The sequence below is a fragment of the Pituophis catenifer genome, unplaced genomic scaffold (genome assembly GCF_029215685.1).
Source record: "Pituophis catenifer annectens isolate HBS135680 unplaced genomic scaffold, rPitCat1.0.hap2 SCAF_3, whole genome shotgun sequence".
In the NCBI taxonomy this organism is placed as follows: Eukaryota; Metazoa; Chordata; class Lepidosauria; order Squamata; family Colubridae; genus Pituophis; species Pituophis catenifer.
The window spans coordinates 41,145,204-41,161,857 of NW_027256883.1; the positions used below are offsets into that span (position 1 = coordinate 41,145,204).

The 16,654-nt window shown below is 38.7% G+C and overlaps 1 protein-coding gene across 1 annotated transcript; it reads right to left on the bottom strand.

Moving 5' to 3' along the window:
• Nucleotides 1-2,559: 2,559 nt before the first annotated feature.
• Nucleotides 2,560-15,871, bottom strand: CHCHD7 (coiled-coil-helix-coiled-coil-helix domain containing 7). Its single transcript, XM_070942273.1, has 4 exons — nt 15,795-15,871; nt 9,113-9,217; nt 5,457-5,555; nt 2,560-2,881 (listed from the first exon to the last, which is right to left on the bottom strand). The coding sequence occupies exons 2-4, from the start codon at nt 9,161-9,163 to the stop codon at nt 2,777-2,779; spliced, it is 255 nt and encodes an 84-aa protein (XP_070798374.1). The 5' UTR covers nt 9,164-9,217; nt 15,795-15,871; the 3' UTR covers nt 2,560-2,776.
• Nucleotides 15,872-16,654: the final 783 nt, after the last annotated feature.

The following is a 16,654-nucleotide window of genomic DNA, read 5'->3' on the forward strand; positions in this document are numbered from 1 at the left end:
GGATAGTCATCAACTCAAGTAAAAAATAGTCTCTTCTGTTAAGCTCAATTCCAGAAAACTCATGCAGTTTTCTTGGCAAAAATATAAAAGTGACCACTTGGGGAGGGTGTTCTATTCTATTTTTCCTACCGATCTAGATTCTACAGCCCTTGTATTCCAGAGATCTTCCATCAATATTAACCAAGCCTGATCCTATTTAGCATCTAAGTCCAGAAATATTACCTAGTTGTTAAACAGGCATCAAAGCAACTTGAGTTGCAGTAAACTTAATAAATGCTTTTTAATTTAGTAATTTAAACACCAAGTATGCCTTACTATTTTCCCCAATGAATTACATATATCAATATTACACTTTCATATTTCTAATAGCATCTGAAATTACTTTAATTATCTAGATGACAAATAATAATTTATTCTAGAAAAAAGGATAAAGCCATGATTTTGTACATGAAAGACTCCAAATTCTTCCTTTTCTTGTAAGATCATGAACAGGAAAATAATATAATAAATAAAATTATTATATTAGTAATATATTAATATAATAATTGTGTCATAAAATCTAAGTCCCTACTCATGCAGAAATTCAAATTACAGCATTTCAAATAAATCTATCTAGTTTGTTTCTGTATATAAATAAAGAGGCACCTATCAGCTCTTTAGTTGATTGATTCAAATGCATTATTTTCCAAGATTGTCAATTTTTGTTTTTCTGTATCTTAAATCCATTTCACGGTAGCCTATATCTTGTAATATAGTAATAGAGAAAAAATCTTGATCTTTTTGTAAATGACATCATCAGGTTTTTGAAAAATCCCTATGTTCCCTATCTGTAATCTTAACATTGCATATATCCAGTATAGTCATAGAACTAAATAGACCCATTTCATCCACCAGACCTGAACAAATACAAGTGAAGGATATTGTAAAAAACAATTGAACTATTTATGAATATTGATGGATTCTGAAAAATCACCAATGGAATATTTTAAAAGATCAAGCCAATCAACAGCTTCACATCAATACTGGATTTGCAGACATTCTAGGAATGGTTGACAACTTGTCACCTCCCTCTAGTCACTTTTCATTCTTAATTCTCCGTAATCCAATTCTATATAATGCCATTTTGAAAAATTGAAGATTCAACAGTTGAACAGGGGCAGAAAACATAAATGTAAAATCCAAACTTTTGTGATGACACGACACATTAGTTGAGTTCAGTATTAAGTTATAGTAATACACAATTGTTTATTTAATAATTGTACTAAATATGGGAAGTTTCAATATAGTCTGAAATGTTGCTGTCAATTTTTCACATCCTCATTTCAGTTTAACTGCCTAGTAAATAATGTAGAACTGTTTCTAATCAGCATTGAAAAATATTTTTTTAAAAAAATCATAAGATTTATATGTAGAATTGCTCACACTTAAAACACACTTGTTTCAACACTATGGCAGTACTGAGTAAAAGTAGGAATGAAAACATCAGCTGAAATAATTCACAAGATCAAATCTGCTGTAACACCCCTTCCTCTAAAATAATTAAATATGGTTCAGATACAAAGGTTTCATACAGAAGGATATATATAAATCTATTCATTTTAATTATTTGTGTAACTCTGACAGTGTTTGTAATTTGATTTAACTCTTCTATACAACATGCCCTTTAACAAATAGCTGCCAAGTACTTCCCAGCTCACCTGGCTGTTCTTTGCAGAAGACTTTCCTCATAATTTTCAAATTATATCCTCTAAGCAAGAGATGAACAGCGGAATTTAACCAGCAAGTTGAAAAGTTTCTCAAGAACTTTACCAGCATATCAAAATACATTTAAGTACTACTCAGTTGAACATTTATTATTTAAAAATAAATAAATAACATAAATTAAAAATTTATTAAAAATATTCATTAAAAATTAAAAAAAAAGGCCGAAGAGGTTCATAAATAACATTTTGAAGGAACAAAAATATTGCCAAAATTAATACATTTAGTGACCTATTTTTAAAGGTCTCATGCAATAGATACAAAACTAATATGAATGCTGTGATATCCTGACACTAAACATAATATGCTTCATATGAATTCAGTGATTCTTGATTCCATCTATACTGAAATTTATATATAAATTACAAGTTGATGTCTGCTGGACATGCGGAAATGTTCAGTTTTTCCTAAACTTTTTGAAAATACTACATACCACCTTTTCTAGGAAACTCCTGATGTATACCAAACTGAATGTATTAATGTTAGTTAATACCACTGAATTGACAGACTTGAGGTTAAAGGTGAAAATATCTATAGATTGATAACCATCAGCATTATAGTGAAGAATATCATTCCTTAAAATAATAATTTTAAGATAATAGGATATTAAGATTTACTAATGATACACTGATCTAAAATGAGCCAGCTTTGCCTTTTCTTGGGAAATAAAATTTATGAGAATGGTATATTTTCAACTATTTCATTTGAAAATTAATTTTACATTATCTGTTATCTATTTGAATTTTCTCCATCTATATAATATATGACATTATGTGGTACAATAAATACAAAAACACATGAATTTGCAAAACCTTATTTATTTCTACAAATTTTTCCCATATAAGAATGCATTTCATTCTTTAGACAGTTGAAGTTTCAGGGTTCTTTGTTTTTGGTAAAAATTACAGTACAAGGTAGTGGCAATGCAGCTATCAAGAAACCACTTTTAAAAATAAAATAAAGCACACTGTTATAGTAAAATCATTACACATCCTATATTAATAAAACTGTATGGTCAATATGGTGCTCTTCCCAATGAAGCTAGAATTTTCTTTCTTTCTTCTGCTATAGGCATATATGGTTTTATTCCATCTTGTCTTCTCTGCATCATAATCCCATGCTAGAAATGAAAACAAATAATACACTATGATTAAATCCATTTTGCTGTTAGCAAATTAATATTTAATACATTTACATATTTAGTTCAGCAAATCGAATACTTACTGTATAGTTGGATAAGACTTGGTCTATTAAAATAAATGTTAATGCTGTCATTTAGAGTACCTATTTTTGAAATACTATTTCAACATCAATAGAAGATAAATCACACTGTTTAAGATACACAGTCATCACTCAATAGTTTGGAGATGGAACTTGGCCATTCATAGAAATGTGAGTCAGGAGAGTTTGCACATGACAGAACTATACAGAGAACATCATGCTTTGACTTTCTCTTTATATACATAGACACTGATTTATATACATGGACACTACTAGAATGAAGCCACAATGTGGTTAGGCCTAGAGGCTCAATGTCAATAATCTACCAGAAGAGTCACTTTTTTAAAATAAAAAGGGAAATAGTTTGGTAGATCTTAGCTGAACAGACTGCAGAGGTGAAATGCTCCTGGTTCGGACTGGATCAAGCGATCTGGTAGCTATTATGGCAGGTGGTTCAGAGAACCGGTAGCGATGGCAGCGTGAGCCTTCCCCCACCCACCCAGGTGTTGTTACTTCCTGCTTTTAAAAAGTAAAAAAAGACTGACGATCATGCACCAAAGCTGTGATCGTTAGAGCCTTTTTTATTAAAATAATCTTTATTAAATATTTACAATAAAATTAACACACAATATAGGAAGCAATATAGGAAGCGAAACATAGAAACACTTAAACACAGGATTAAAACCAAACAACAAACAAGACTAACCGAGAGTTAAACTCACTCTCCAATTAATATTAACTAATATCATCCTAGCCAAACATTTCAATGCAATCAAGTTCTTTTTACTAACTACAAAACAATTGATCTGTTTTTATCAAAATTATAAAGAGTTATAAAGCCTAGTAAATATCTAGTTAATCTAATTAGACGATCTTATCATCCTTTTCCTAAGTTTAACCTTCTTTTGAGCCAAACAAAACATCTGTCCCAACTTCTATTATATACTGAATCTTTCTTGTCTTTTAAGATATACGTTAGCCTGTCCATCTCAGCACATCGAAGAATCTTGTTTATTATCAGATGGTCAGGGGTCAGAGCCTTTTTTTTTTATCTTTTAAAAAAATTTTCTTGGGGACTTTCTCTGCCCCGAGACATGTCTCCCCATATTCCTCTTGCCGCCTCCATGGCTGCTTGTTGCTTTTACACTTAAACTTGGCGCGCTGCACAATGGGGGAGACGGCGTCCCCTTCTCCTCCTCCTGGAGCCCATTACGACGCGGAGCATTGTCTGCAGCCAGGCAGCCCAGCCAATGTCTAGGCGCGGAGAAAAGTCACGCATTTCCCAACAAGGGCTGTAAAAAGACGCAAATAGAGGGGTGCTTCGCTTCCACTCTGGAATACGGAGTGAGTCTCCATCTGCCACCGTCGCCCTTCTCTTCTCAGGATAGGCGACGAGTAAGGGGGAGGGAAGCGCGAGGAGGGGCAGCCAGCCGACAGGGAACCAGAGCAGGGGGATGAAAGAGCTTCATTTATCTGGGAACCTGAAATGACTCTTGATTTAAATCATACGGTAAAAAGAACCCAAAGAAGAAACAACATCAGCAAAAGAAACCAACCCTCACCTGTTTTTGGAAATGGTTCAAGAGGGAAGACACACACACACACACAAACGAGAGAGGGAGAAGGAGAGAGAGAGAGAGAGAGAGAGAGAGAAAGAAATATGAGAGAAAGAGAGAGATGAGAGACAGAGAGGGCTGCCTGCCATTTCCTGCTGCAGTCGGGCAGAGTGTATGTATGTGTGTGTGTGTGTGTGTGTGTGTGTATGAGAGAGAGGGGGGGGGGAGAGAGAGAGAGAGATTCAGCTCCATCTGCTCCCCTCGAGGCAACCTCGTGGTGCTCTGCTGTGACAGCCTGACTGTCACTCCTTTTCCAACGCAAGGTTTATTTTGGTATCTTTCCAGAGACAGAAAGAACGTGGCCAACTTTCCTTACAGTTATTCCCTGGGTGTGGGGGGTGGGAAGTGAGGGTGGGGAGTGGGGGAGAGGGAGGAAGAGAGAAAGAAAGAGAAGAAATGTTTGGATTTCACCACTGGTTTGTACGGAGGATGGGGGGGGGAGAATGCATGACCCTCCGGGATGGAAAGGGTGGCAAGAGAAGGCTCCGATGTTCACTTAGGTAGTGGAGGGAAACTCAAAGTGTTTGGGGCTTCAGAAGGGGCAGAATGTGCTTCCAAATGTACAGCTCCTGGTTCTAAAAGTGAGTGATGTCAAGTTGGCCATGCCCACCCAGTCACATGACCACCAAGCCACACCCATCAAGCCATGCCCACAGAACCAGTAGCAAATATTTTTACATTTCATCCCTGACAGTGTGGTATAACATCAGAGTATGCTCAACTAGTTTTTTCACAAAAAATAGGTGGGAATAAATGAATGCCTTCACCCATAATATTAAGTGCCTCCGGAAGACCTGACCGGGTCAGGTCTTTGCTTACCTGAAAACGTTTATTTAAAAGCCTTTCAAATCTACTTACCCAAAATTTTCGGCAACTTTTATACTTTAGAAAAAAGATTGCACACATATCCTTATCGGATTGATTCACTTCCAAACACTTTCTAGAAGCATCGCTTTCCTTGAATATGAAAGAAAATAAAATATAAAATAGTTGATTTCCACAGTTTGGAAGAGTGCCATCTTCATTTGTTGAAAGGCAACTAAACAATAAGGCTGTGATCTTACAAATAATTATGTTAGAATTAAATCCTACTTAAAAGTAGTGTTATATCTGTTTATTAAAAGTATTAATCTAAGACATTAAAACTAAGTTTAGGCTAAAAGTTAAAACTATAGTTTTGTAAATATTAAGATAATAGATATCTTAAAATTCTCCCAACAAAAAAATATTGTTACCAAGAAATGCAACCAAATTTGATAAGGATGCAAACTTTTTGGTTTTTTTAAAACTAAAATAGAATTGATAATCTAAAAGATATACTAGAATCCCAAGAAATATGCAAGAAATAAGATAATTTCCTTATCTGACTGATAGTTTCAACAGCTTGCTCAAAGGTTTTATAACATCATACGATATCACCTATAACAAATCACAATTATAATTTAGAAAAAACCTACATCTTCAACTGAATTACTTCTCAATTCATAGAAAGGAACTGGGAGATAAAAAAATAAGGCAAGCTGAACTCGGGAAGTGGTACTTCTTTGCAGAGCCAAAGCAAATGCATCAGCAGAACTTCCTTCATAGAGCTTATAGAAAAAAAAGGAAAGAAACACGGAATTCTTGTTGCTGAAGAACAGTACCATAATAGCACTGAACAGCCCATGTTTTATTTGTATATATACCAGACTTAGGTCAAGTTTTGTATAAATATTTTTAAAAGATTTTAAGTTGTTAAAATAGAGATTACAATAGCCAATAAAAACATTTGGTTTATGATAACTTCAAAAGTTTTAATAAAACTATTCTTTAAAAAAATATAGCATGATAATTAGTATGATTATTAGTATTTAAAGTTGTTAGATGTAATCAATATTCTATTGATTTCTATTAAGAAATAAGTTGTTTATAGTTATATTTTACTTGTTCTGCAAAGGGTTAATCTTTGTGCTTGAAAAACTAAATAAAAGAAAAATAATGGATCTTGAATTATATTATATCAAATCAGTTTATTAGTCATAAATCCAATAAAATATCCAATAGTAGAACTGCTATATTACACATGTGACAGAAAAAACAATGAATATAAGACTTAAACCAAAGGAATTGTATCTGTATTCAACAGGATGTTCTTATATTAAATGTCTATTTTTTTTCAAAAGGTAGAAATTTTTGAATTCATAAATATTTCTTAAACACTTCAAAACAAGTCCTTAGACTTCAAAACTAGTTTAGTAGCAAATGGAAACTTCAAAAAAGCCTTACTTCAGCACATATTTCAAGAAAGAAAACATTATTTTATCTAGATAATATCTAGAAAATATTATTTCTTATCTAGATCCGTTCCAGTCAGGTTTCAGGTCTGGGCACAGCACGGAAACGGCATTGGTCGCGTTGGTTGATGATCTCTGGAGGGCTCGGGACAGGGGTTGCTCCTCTGTTCTGGTCCTGTTAGATCTCTCAGCGGCTTTTGATACCATCGACCATGGTATCATGCTGCACCGGCTGGAAGAGTTGGGGGTGGGAGGCACCGTGTTGCGGTGGTTCTCCTCCTTTCTCTCCGACCGGTCGCAGTTTGTGTTGACAGGGGGGCAGAGGTCAACCTCGAGGCCTCTCATCTGTGGAGTGCCGCAGGGATCGGTCCTCTCGCCCCTTCTGTTCAACATTTATGTAAAGCCGCTGGGCAAGATCATCCGTGGCTTCGGGGTGAGATACCACCAGTACGCTGATGACACCCAGCTGTACATCTCCACCCCAGGCCACCCCAATGATGCCCTTGAAGTGATGTCCCAGTGCCTGGAGGCTGTGCGGATCTGGATGGGGAGGAACAGGCTCAAGCTCAACCCTTCCAAGACTGAGTGGCTGTGGTTCCCGGCATCCCGATATAGTCAGTTAACTCCATCACTGACTATTGGGGGCGAGTCTTTGGCCCCCACAGAAAGGGCTCGCAATCTGGGAGTCCTCCTGGATATGCAGCTGTCCTTGGAGGAACATCTGACAGCTGTAACCAGGGGGACCTTTTGTCAGGTTCGCCTGATCCGCCAGTTGCGGCCCTTTCTTGATCAGGATTCCCTGTGCACAGTCACTCATGCCCTCGTCACCTCTCGCCTTGACTACTGCAACGCTCTCTACATGGGGCTCCCCTTGAAGAGCACCCGGAGGCTCCAACTGGTCCAGAATGCAGCAGCGCGGGTAGTGACGGGAGCAGCATGGCGCTCCCATATAGCACCGCTCCTGCGCGAGCTGCACTGCCTTCCAGTGGTCTTCCGGGTGCGCTTCAAGGTGCTGGTTATCACCTTTAAAGCACTCCATGGCATCGGGCCTAGCTATCTTCGAGACCGCCTGCTGCTACCGACGACCTCCCATCGTCCCGTGCGCTCCGACAGAGAGGGCCTCCTCAGGGTGCCATCAGCCAATCAATGTAGGCTGGTGATCCCCAGGGGAAGGGCCTTCTCTGTGGGGGCACCTACCCTTTGGAATCAGTTGCCCCCAGAGATAAGGAGAATCCAAGACCTTAGTGCCTTCCGCCGTGCCCTTAAAACCCACTTTTTCCAGCAAGCCGGGCTGGCTTAAGAAGAAATTTTAAATGTTTTAATTGGTTTGTATTTTTAATTTTGGGCCAAATTTATATATATATTAATTGTTTTTTAATATTTGTATTTTATGTTTTTTAATTCTGGAGTCCTCAGGGAGAAGGGCGGTATATAAATTTAAAATAAATTAAAAAATAAATAAATTAAATTTATTATTGCTGTCCATTCCTTTTATAGTTGTTTTATTGTATTACAAGATGCAAATACATTATATAATTAAGATATTAGGTAGGTACAAAGGTATTTGCACTCTTAACTGTAGGCATCACAACAGAGCCAAATCTGGAACATGAAGAGTATATACACTGTAAGTATATCTGGAAAAATGCTGTTCCGGAAAGCAAGGTCAATAAGAAATGTTTTGTTTCAAACTACTGAAGTTCATAAGCATTATGACTTTGCATTCAACAGAAATATACCCAGAACATATTAGTAGTTACAGGAGCCCTTCAATATCAGCCATCAATTTTCTGGTCTGTCTGCTATCCCAACATATGATAATCTATTGTGATTTATATCCCACCTGCCTACCATCCCAATCTTCCCAACTTTTTACCTTCCTTCTCCTGCCACCCTTGATGTCCCAGCACAGCATATACTTTTCATTCCGGCATCTCCTCAACTGCCGCTGGTTAGGTCTTCACAAGCTGTTGCCAAGAAGATCCCTTCAGACTTAAACAAAAAACAACCTCTCAACCCTTTTCTGAATCACGCTTACCTGGACCAATCTTTCTAAAAGAACACAGCCCCATTTCATTCTACATATGAACTAAGATACCTAGAATACATGTCTCTGTTTGGACACAAACTATCCACAGTCAACTGCTATGTTTGCCGTGTTTTGCACATTCTTATGTAAAGCTACACTTCAGAAAAATAAATTAAAAACTCATAATGTCGATTTATAAGTATTCAATTTACCTCTAAACATGGATTAATGTCATGATCCTGCAATCGGCGTTTTTGGGACATAAAGTCAGTATTGTACTGCTTTTCTCTGTGGTTTTTTTCTCTTAAGGACAGCAGCTAAAAAAAGACAATTACAACATATCAGGATAGCTTTTGTCTTCACAAAAATTTTATACTTTTTCCTAGGGATTTGTAAATAATATTTTAAGAAAAGGTACATGTTTTGTAGAAAATTTTGAATAAGAAAAATTTTTGTTTGCAAATTAGTATAATGAAAATCAGCATCAGCTTCACGTTCATTAAGCATATTATGTATTAGTATGTTCAGTATTATTTTTTTTAAAATCTGGTTTTATGAGGTTTAACATTACTTTGAAAAAAGCACAAAGTTCTGAAAAATAATTTTTACTTAAAAATTGGAAAAGAATGTGGCAATAGATGACAATTTTTTAAAAAACAAATAATCTGTAAAGCAAATATGATATAACTTTGAAGCTGTCAGAGTTGGCTGAAGTGAACTATATTTCAGAGACAAATCTGATTCCAGAAAATCTGCACTGGCATATTTCTGAAAGAAATATAAAGAAGAAATACATTTTTGCCCATCCCAAAGTTAGGAATTTACAGTTTTCCACAGAGTATGGCTATTACATATGAATTTAAAGGCAAGAGGTCGGAGCTAGGTCAAACATATCTATAGGTGGTTCAGATAAGTCATTTGAATATATTTGTATAATCATGGCGTGGGCCGGGCAATACAAGGCCTATTTCTTTTACACAGCATTAACTGAGGCCTTGAGCTAACAGTCTTAAAAGCTATGAATTAAAAATATAAATTGCAATAGATATTATAGAAAAAAATTCTGGATTTTTTATTATAATCCCTAAGAATAAATTTTTAAAAGAGCAAACTTTCTTAGCTGATGCTTCCTGTTACTCTATCTACTATCTCTTACAGAATGGCTTTTCAGTGACAATTAAGGGAAAGACAAAGCACAATGAGGATGATTTCCAAACCAAATCAATTGTGGCTGGCTTTTCTTCTGCTGCATATAATTACTGGCTTAATTTAAAATGCAGCAAGTTATAATTTGATCTTTGAAATTCAAAGCAGTAAGAAATTTTCCAAGCTTTAGTATCTAAATTAATAATACTTTTACTTGTAAAAAATATTTTTACAAAAGTTTGTTACATTCATGTTGCAGGAAAGCCATATTACCATAGCCAAAATTCAGAAATATATAAAATATAATAATTTTCAATAAAATTTGTTAATCTGAAAATCTATTACCAGATTCCTATACAACATGGTAATGCAGGAAACTAGCAGTGTCAAGGGAGGAATTACACAGGGAATCAGTTTATTGAGTTTCTACATAGGCATAAGAGGACAAAGCCCCACTCCCTTGAATGCAGTTGACTCTTATCTAATTTTATCCAGGTGCAAATCCTTTGTTTGAGAGTGCATAGGCTTGAGAAATAAATCAGTAGTTTTGAACTTTCACATGTGGACCTGCTTGCTTGAGCCTAACAGTACAGCACTCTTGAAACGGGTCAACATATATAACTTAACTTCGATAATTCATATAACATAATAACTACTTAAGAAATATTGCCCGCTCTCCAAAAAAACCACCTGGAACTGTCTGTGTAGTCATCAAAGTCAAGGTTGACTTTAGGGATCACACATACATATACTGATTTGAAAACAAACTTATAGATGTGGATTTACAGCCTAATATTTGTGTGATTGTATACTACTTCAATCCTTATGATTCTTACATCATTTATCTGCTGACATTGGTCATTTCTTCATTTCAAAATAAGGAAAGACATTCATGTATTTTGGACACTGGTTTTGGAAAAAAAAAGGGGGGGGGCAAATTGTGCTTTTAAAGAATTTTTCTATGATAAAGCAGTCTACAGTATAGCTATACAGTCTAGACTTTTATCTATGCAGTAAACAATTTATGTAAAATTTGCAGTCTAATCCTATGTAGGTTACATTAAGTTCAACATGGCTTACTGTCATTTAAAGTTCTGTATTTTCTTTAAATGTTACAAAATATAACTACTAAATATAGTAACAACTAAACCATAGCTTGTGTGAACACTAAAATATCTGTAACTTTTTCTGAAATATAAGATATATTAAGTTTACAGACTTACTACCACTACAAAATAGTTTTTCTTTTTGTGTCAGACTCAGACTAAAGCCCCCTTGATGGATTACTGTCTTGTTGTGGCGAAGGGGCTTGCGTAGCTCAATGAAGCTATGAGCTATGCCGTGCAGGGACACCCAAGACAGACAGGTCATAGCAGAGAGTTCTGACAAAACGTGATCCACTGCGGAAGGAAATAGCAACCCACTCCAGTATCTTCGCCATGAAAACCCCATGGACAGTACCAAAAGAAAAAAAGATATGATGCCAGAAGATGAGCCCCTCAGGTCGGAAGGTGTCCAATATGCTACTGGGGAAGAGCAGTGGGCTAGTACTAGTAGTGCCAGAAAGAGTGAAGCGACTGGGCCAAAGCCGTCACACAGCTGTGGATGAATCTGGTGGTGAAAGTCAGATGCTGTAAAGATTTTTTGTCCATAGGAACCTGGAATATAAGATTCATGAATCAAGGCAAGCTGGATGTGGTCAAACAAGAGATGACAAGACTGAACATCGACATTTTAGGAATCAGCGAACTAAAATGGACAGGAATGGGTGAATTTAATTCAAATAGCCATCAGGTATACTACTGTGGGCAAGAATCCCTCAGAAGAAATGGAGTGGCCTTCATAATCAATAAAAGAGTAGGAAAAGCAATACTGGGATACAATCCCCAAAATGACAGAATGATCTCAGTTCGAATCCAAGGCAAACCATTCAATATCACAGTAATCCAAGTCTATGCCCCAATCACTGGTGCTGAAGAGGATGAAATTGACCAGTTCTATGAAGCCCTACAGCACCTTGTAGAATTAACACCAAAAAATGATATCCTTATCATCATGGGGATTGGAATGCTAAAGTAGAAAGCCAAAAGATAACCAGAATAGCAGGCAAATTTGGCCTTGGAGTTCAAAATGAAGCAGGGCACAGGCTGATAGAATTCTGTCAATAGCAAACACTCTTTTCCAACAATCCAAGAGATAACTCTACACATGGACATCACCAGACGGTCAACACAGAAATCAGATTGACTATGTGGTCTGCAGCCAAAAATGGAGAAGCTCTATACAGTCAGTAAAAACAAGGCCAGGAGCTGACTGTGGCTCAGATCATGAGCTTCTTGTTGCAAAATTTAGACTTAAATTGAAGGGAATAGGGGAAGCACTAGGCCACTCAGGTATGAACTAAATCATATCCCTGATGAATATACAGTAGAGGTGACAAATAGATTTAAGGAATTAGATCTGATAGACAGAGTGACTGAAGAACTATGGATGGAAGTTCGCAACATTGTACAAGAGGTAGCAACTAAAACTATTCCAAAGAAATAGAAAGGCAAGAAAGCAAAATGGTTGTTTGAGGAAGTTTTGCAAATAGCTGAGGAAAGAAGGAAACTGAAAGGCAAGGGAGAAAGAGAAAGATACACCAGTTGAATGCAGAATTCCAGAGTATAGCTAGAAGAGATAAGAATGCATTCCTAAATGAACAGTGCTAAGAAATAAAAGAAAACAATAGAATAGGGAGGACCAGAGATCTCTTCAAGAAAATTGGAGATATGAAGGGAACGTTTCATACAAAGATGGGCATGACAAAGGACTAAAATGGCAGGGACCTAACAGAGGCAGAAGAGATTAAGAAGAGGTGGCAAAATTACACAGAAGAACTATACAAGAACGAGAACATCCCTGATAACCACGATGGAGTGGTCAGTGACCTTGAGTCAGACATCCTAGAATGTGAAGTCAAATTGGCCTTAGGAAGTCTCAGCAACAACAAAGCTAGTGGAGAAGACAGAATTCCAGCTGAGCTATTCAAAATCTTAAAAGACGATGCAGTAAAAGTGCTACACTCAATTTGCCAGCAAATTTGGAAAACTCAACACTGGCCACAGGATTGGAAAAGGTCAGTTTACATTCCAATTCCAAAGAAAGGCAATGCCAAAGAATATTTAAACTATCGCACTATTGTACTCATTTCACATGCTAGTAAGGTTATGCTTAAAATCCTACAAGCTAGGCTCCAGCAGTATGTGGATAGATAACTACCAGAAGTACAGGCAGGATTTCAAAGAGGCAGAGGAACTAGAAATCAAATTGCCAACATACGCTGGATCATGGAGAAAGTTAGGGAGTTCCAGAATAACATCTACTTCTGCTTCATTGACTATGCTAAAGCCTTTGATTTTGTGGATCACAACCAATTGTGGCAAGTTCTTAAAGAGATTGGAGTACCAGACCATCTTATTTGTCTCTTGAGAAACATATATGCTGGTCAAGAAGCAACAGTGAGAACTGGACACGGAACCACTGATTAGTTAAAAATTGGGAAAGGAGTCCGGCAAGGCTGTATACTATCGCCCTGCCTATTTAACTTATATGCATAGCACATCATGAGAAAGGCGGGGCTAGATAAATCAAAAGTTGGAATTAAGATTGCCGGGAGAAATATCAACAACTTCAGATATGCAGATGATACCACTCTAATGGCAGAAAGCAAAGAGGAACTAAAGAGCCTCTTGATGCGCATGAAGAAGGAGAGTGCAAAAGTTGGCTTGAAACTCAACATTAAGAAAACTAAGATCATGGCATCCAGCCCTATCAATTCCTGGCAAATAGATGGGGAAGAAATGGAGGTAGTGACATAGTCAAGGCTATGGTTTTCCCAGTTGCAATGTATGGCTGTGAAAGTTGGACCATAAGAAAGGCTGAGCGCCAAAGAATTGAGGCATTTGAACTATGGTGCTGGAGAAGACTCCTGCGAGTCCCTTGGACTGCAAGGCGATCAAACCGGTCAGTTCTAGAGGAGATCAACCTTGACTGCTCTTTAGAAGGCCAGATCCTGAAGATGAAACTCAAATATTTTGGCCACCTAATGAGAAGGAAGGACTCATTGGAGAAGAGCCTATTGCTGGGGAAGATTGAGGGCAAAAGAAGAAGAGGACGACAGAGAATGAGGAGGCTGGATGGAGTCACCGAAGCAGTAGGCGTGATCTTAAATGGACTCCAGAGCATAGAAGACAGGAAGGCCTGGAGGAACGTTGTCCATGGGGTCGCGATGGGTCAGACACGACTTCGCAACTAACAACAACAGGCTAAAGCACTTTGTATTCTAACAGTCTATTCCTACATCTTATATTAGGAAATGAATCCTTTATTAAATGTTTCCTCCTTGGTGGAAATATATGCAGACTGAGCTCTGTGAAATTGATGGCCATTCTATTAGATCTCTGTGCAGATAGGAGAAATGCTTTTATTTCCAATGATTTAAAAATGGTAAGAGCAAATAACATTTTCCTCCTGCAACAAAAACTGTTGCAAAAATGAAGAGTTTGGCAAATTAACAAAGTGGCCCCAACACTGAAAATAAATTTCCAAAAATGCTTTTTTCCCATGTCTATATATGTTTCTGCACTAACCTTTCTGGTTAGACTTGACAAAGGCCAATACTCTTAAGAATACAATAAAGATTCCTTGAGTCTACTTCAACCTTGAAGACACTTCCTTGTTATTTTCTAGGCAACAGTATATGGAAGTGATCTTATTCTAAGATTTACAGCCCTGGGATTTTCTATTAGTCACTCATCTAGATATATACTTATAGATTCAAACTTGTTTAATGTTTTCAAGATTAGTTGAAGTACAAATCAATGGTACCCATCTCTACCTGACAAGCTCAAACTGTCTAGCAAATATGTATAAAAAACCTTCCCATCGTTGTATACATTCCTATGCATTCTTCTATGATAGCAGTTTATGGAAGAAACTGGTTCCTAGTTTTATTCACCCCTGTTAATTATTAATAGTTTCTAATATCTTTTACATCTTTGCTTTTATTATATTGTCAGCCTCCCGGAGTTGCTTGGATAGTGAAATGGGCGGAACATAAATGTAGTAAATGAATACGTAGTATATTTTCCAATGAAAAGCTTTCGGGAAGTCTATAAACACAAAGGAAACAGCTGTCTCTGAGCTTCGAATCCAACTTTTCCTACAATTCAATGGAGCACACCGCCATTCTCCACAGAAACCGAGGAAGGAAAAGGGGTGGGTGCAGAATGGCTAATTCCTAACCCCAAATCAGGGAACAAATTTAGAAGGAAGATTGAGCCTCGGTCGACTGAACTGCTCCCAGGGCCTTCCCGTGTAATTTAGCCGACAGGAACCTGGAGCATCATGGTGAATGGCGATTATGACCCCGTAAAGTCACTCCGGCCCGTTTGTGGACTACCCACGAAAGAAAAGCGAATCTGAGAGAGTCGGGATCACCGCGACAAGAGAAAAAGCCTTCAGCACCTGAAACGGACCGGGGGAGGGGGGGGAAGGGCGAGGCCCGCTTCGGTCACCTTTCCCTCAAAGCTCTTTTCCCCGCATTCTTCAGTCTCTTCAGAGCCGGGGGCAGCGTCTGTCTCGGAAGCGCGACACTCCGAGAGGAAGGCAGGTCTAGCGAGGAATATCTAAGCGGGCGAAGGCGCCCCACGCAGCACAGGTGAGATATTGCGTTCTCACGACGCCGCTCCACAGCGGATAACTCACCTCAGTCACCACGAGGGAACTCAACCCGACGGCTCGTCTCGGATTCGAAAGACGTCAGCGGCTTGGGCAACGACCTTATAACTGGCGCAGCCTACCCCATTTCTGGCCCCGCAGCCCGGCGGAAAATGACAGCTCCTTGACCCAATGGATGCGGCCGAAGCTCTTTGAAAGACAGCGCCAAGCCGCCGCAGACTGGCCAATCTTTGCTCGGTTCCTCCCCGGCCTATCCCGAGCGGCGTTTCCTCCCACCAACGGGGCAAGCTGTGAGCGCGAAAGGCGCCACCGACTGGGCGAGGCTAGGCGGCTGAGTGACAGGGGGAGGTGTCCAACCCGCGGCGCGTGTGGGCGGCTGGCGGTGTGGGCGCGGCGTGTGCGGCAGGCTGAGCTGCACCGCAGCGCATACACTACAATGGCTGCTGGAAAGAGGGGAAAGCAAACAATTTCCAGGCCCGCCGCGTCCAGCCCGAAATATGGGGAAAAAATTACAGAAAAATCGGAGAACCCTGTAAAAGGCGGGAAGCGGGCGCTGTGGGGATGCTGAGGCTCCCGGGGTGAGTCTGCTGTGGGTTGGGGGTTCTGCAGCCGGGGTTCAGCAGGGAAATATTAGGGTTATTTAAATTCTGAAGGGGGAGGAGGAGGAGGAGGAGGAGGAGGGACGCGAAGAGCGAAGCAACAGCAGCCGGAGCAGAGATGGGGAAGGTTTGCGTGGCTCCATCTCTCTTTTTAGCCCTTCTGGGCTTCTTGGGGGGTCCCTGAGTCCAGCCCGGGAAGGCACCCTAAAAGTAAGCCTCGCTTTCTCCAGACTTGGCTGGGACTTCTTCCCCGTTCTCTCTCCCCCCCCCCCTCCCTTCCCCTTTGCC

What these genes read in the sequence shown, in the direction of transcription:
- CHCHD7 (XM_070942273.1), bottom strand. Translation starts at nt 9,163, where the DNA reads ATGTCCCAAAAACGCCGATTGCAGGATCATGACATTAATCCATGTTTA. An exon ending in ACATTAATCCATGTTTAGAG is followed by an intron (nt 5,556 to 9,112) that starts GTAAATTGAATA and finishes TTCATATTCAAG; the next exon opens with GAAAGCGATGCTTCTAGAAA. An exon ending in AAAGTTGCCGAAAATTTTGG is followed by an intron (nt 2,882 to 5,456) that starts GTAAGTAGATTT and finishes TTTCATTTCTAG; the next exon opens with CATGGGATTATGATGCAGAG.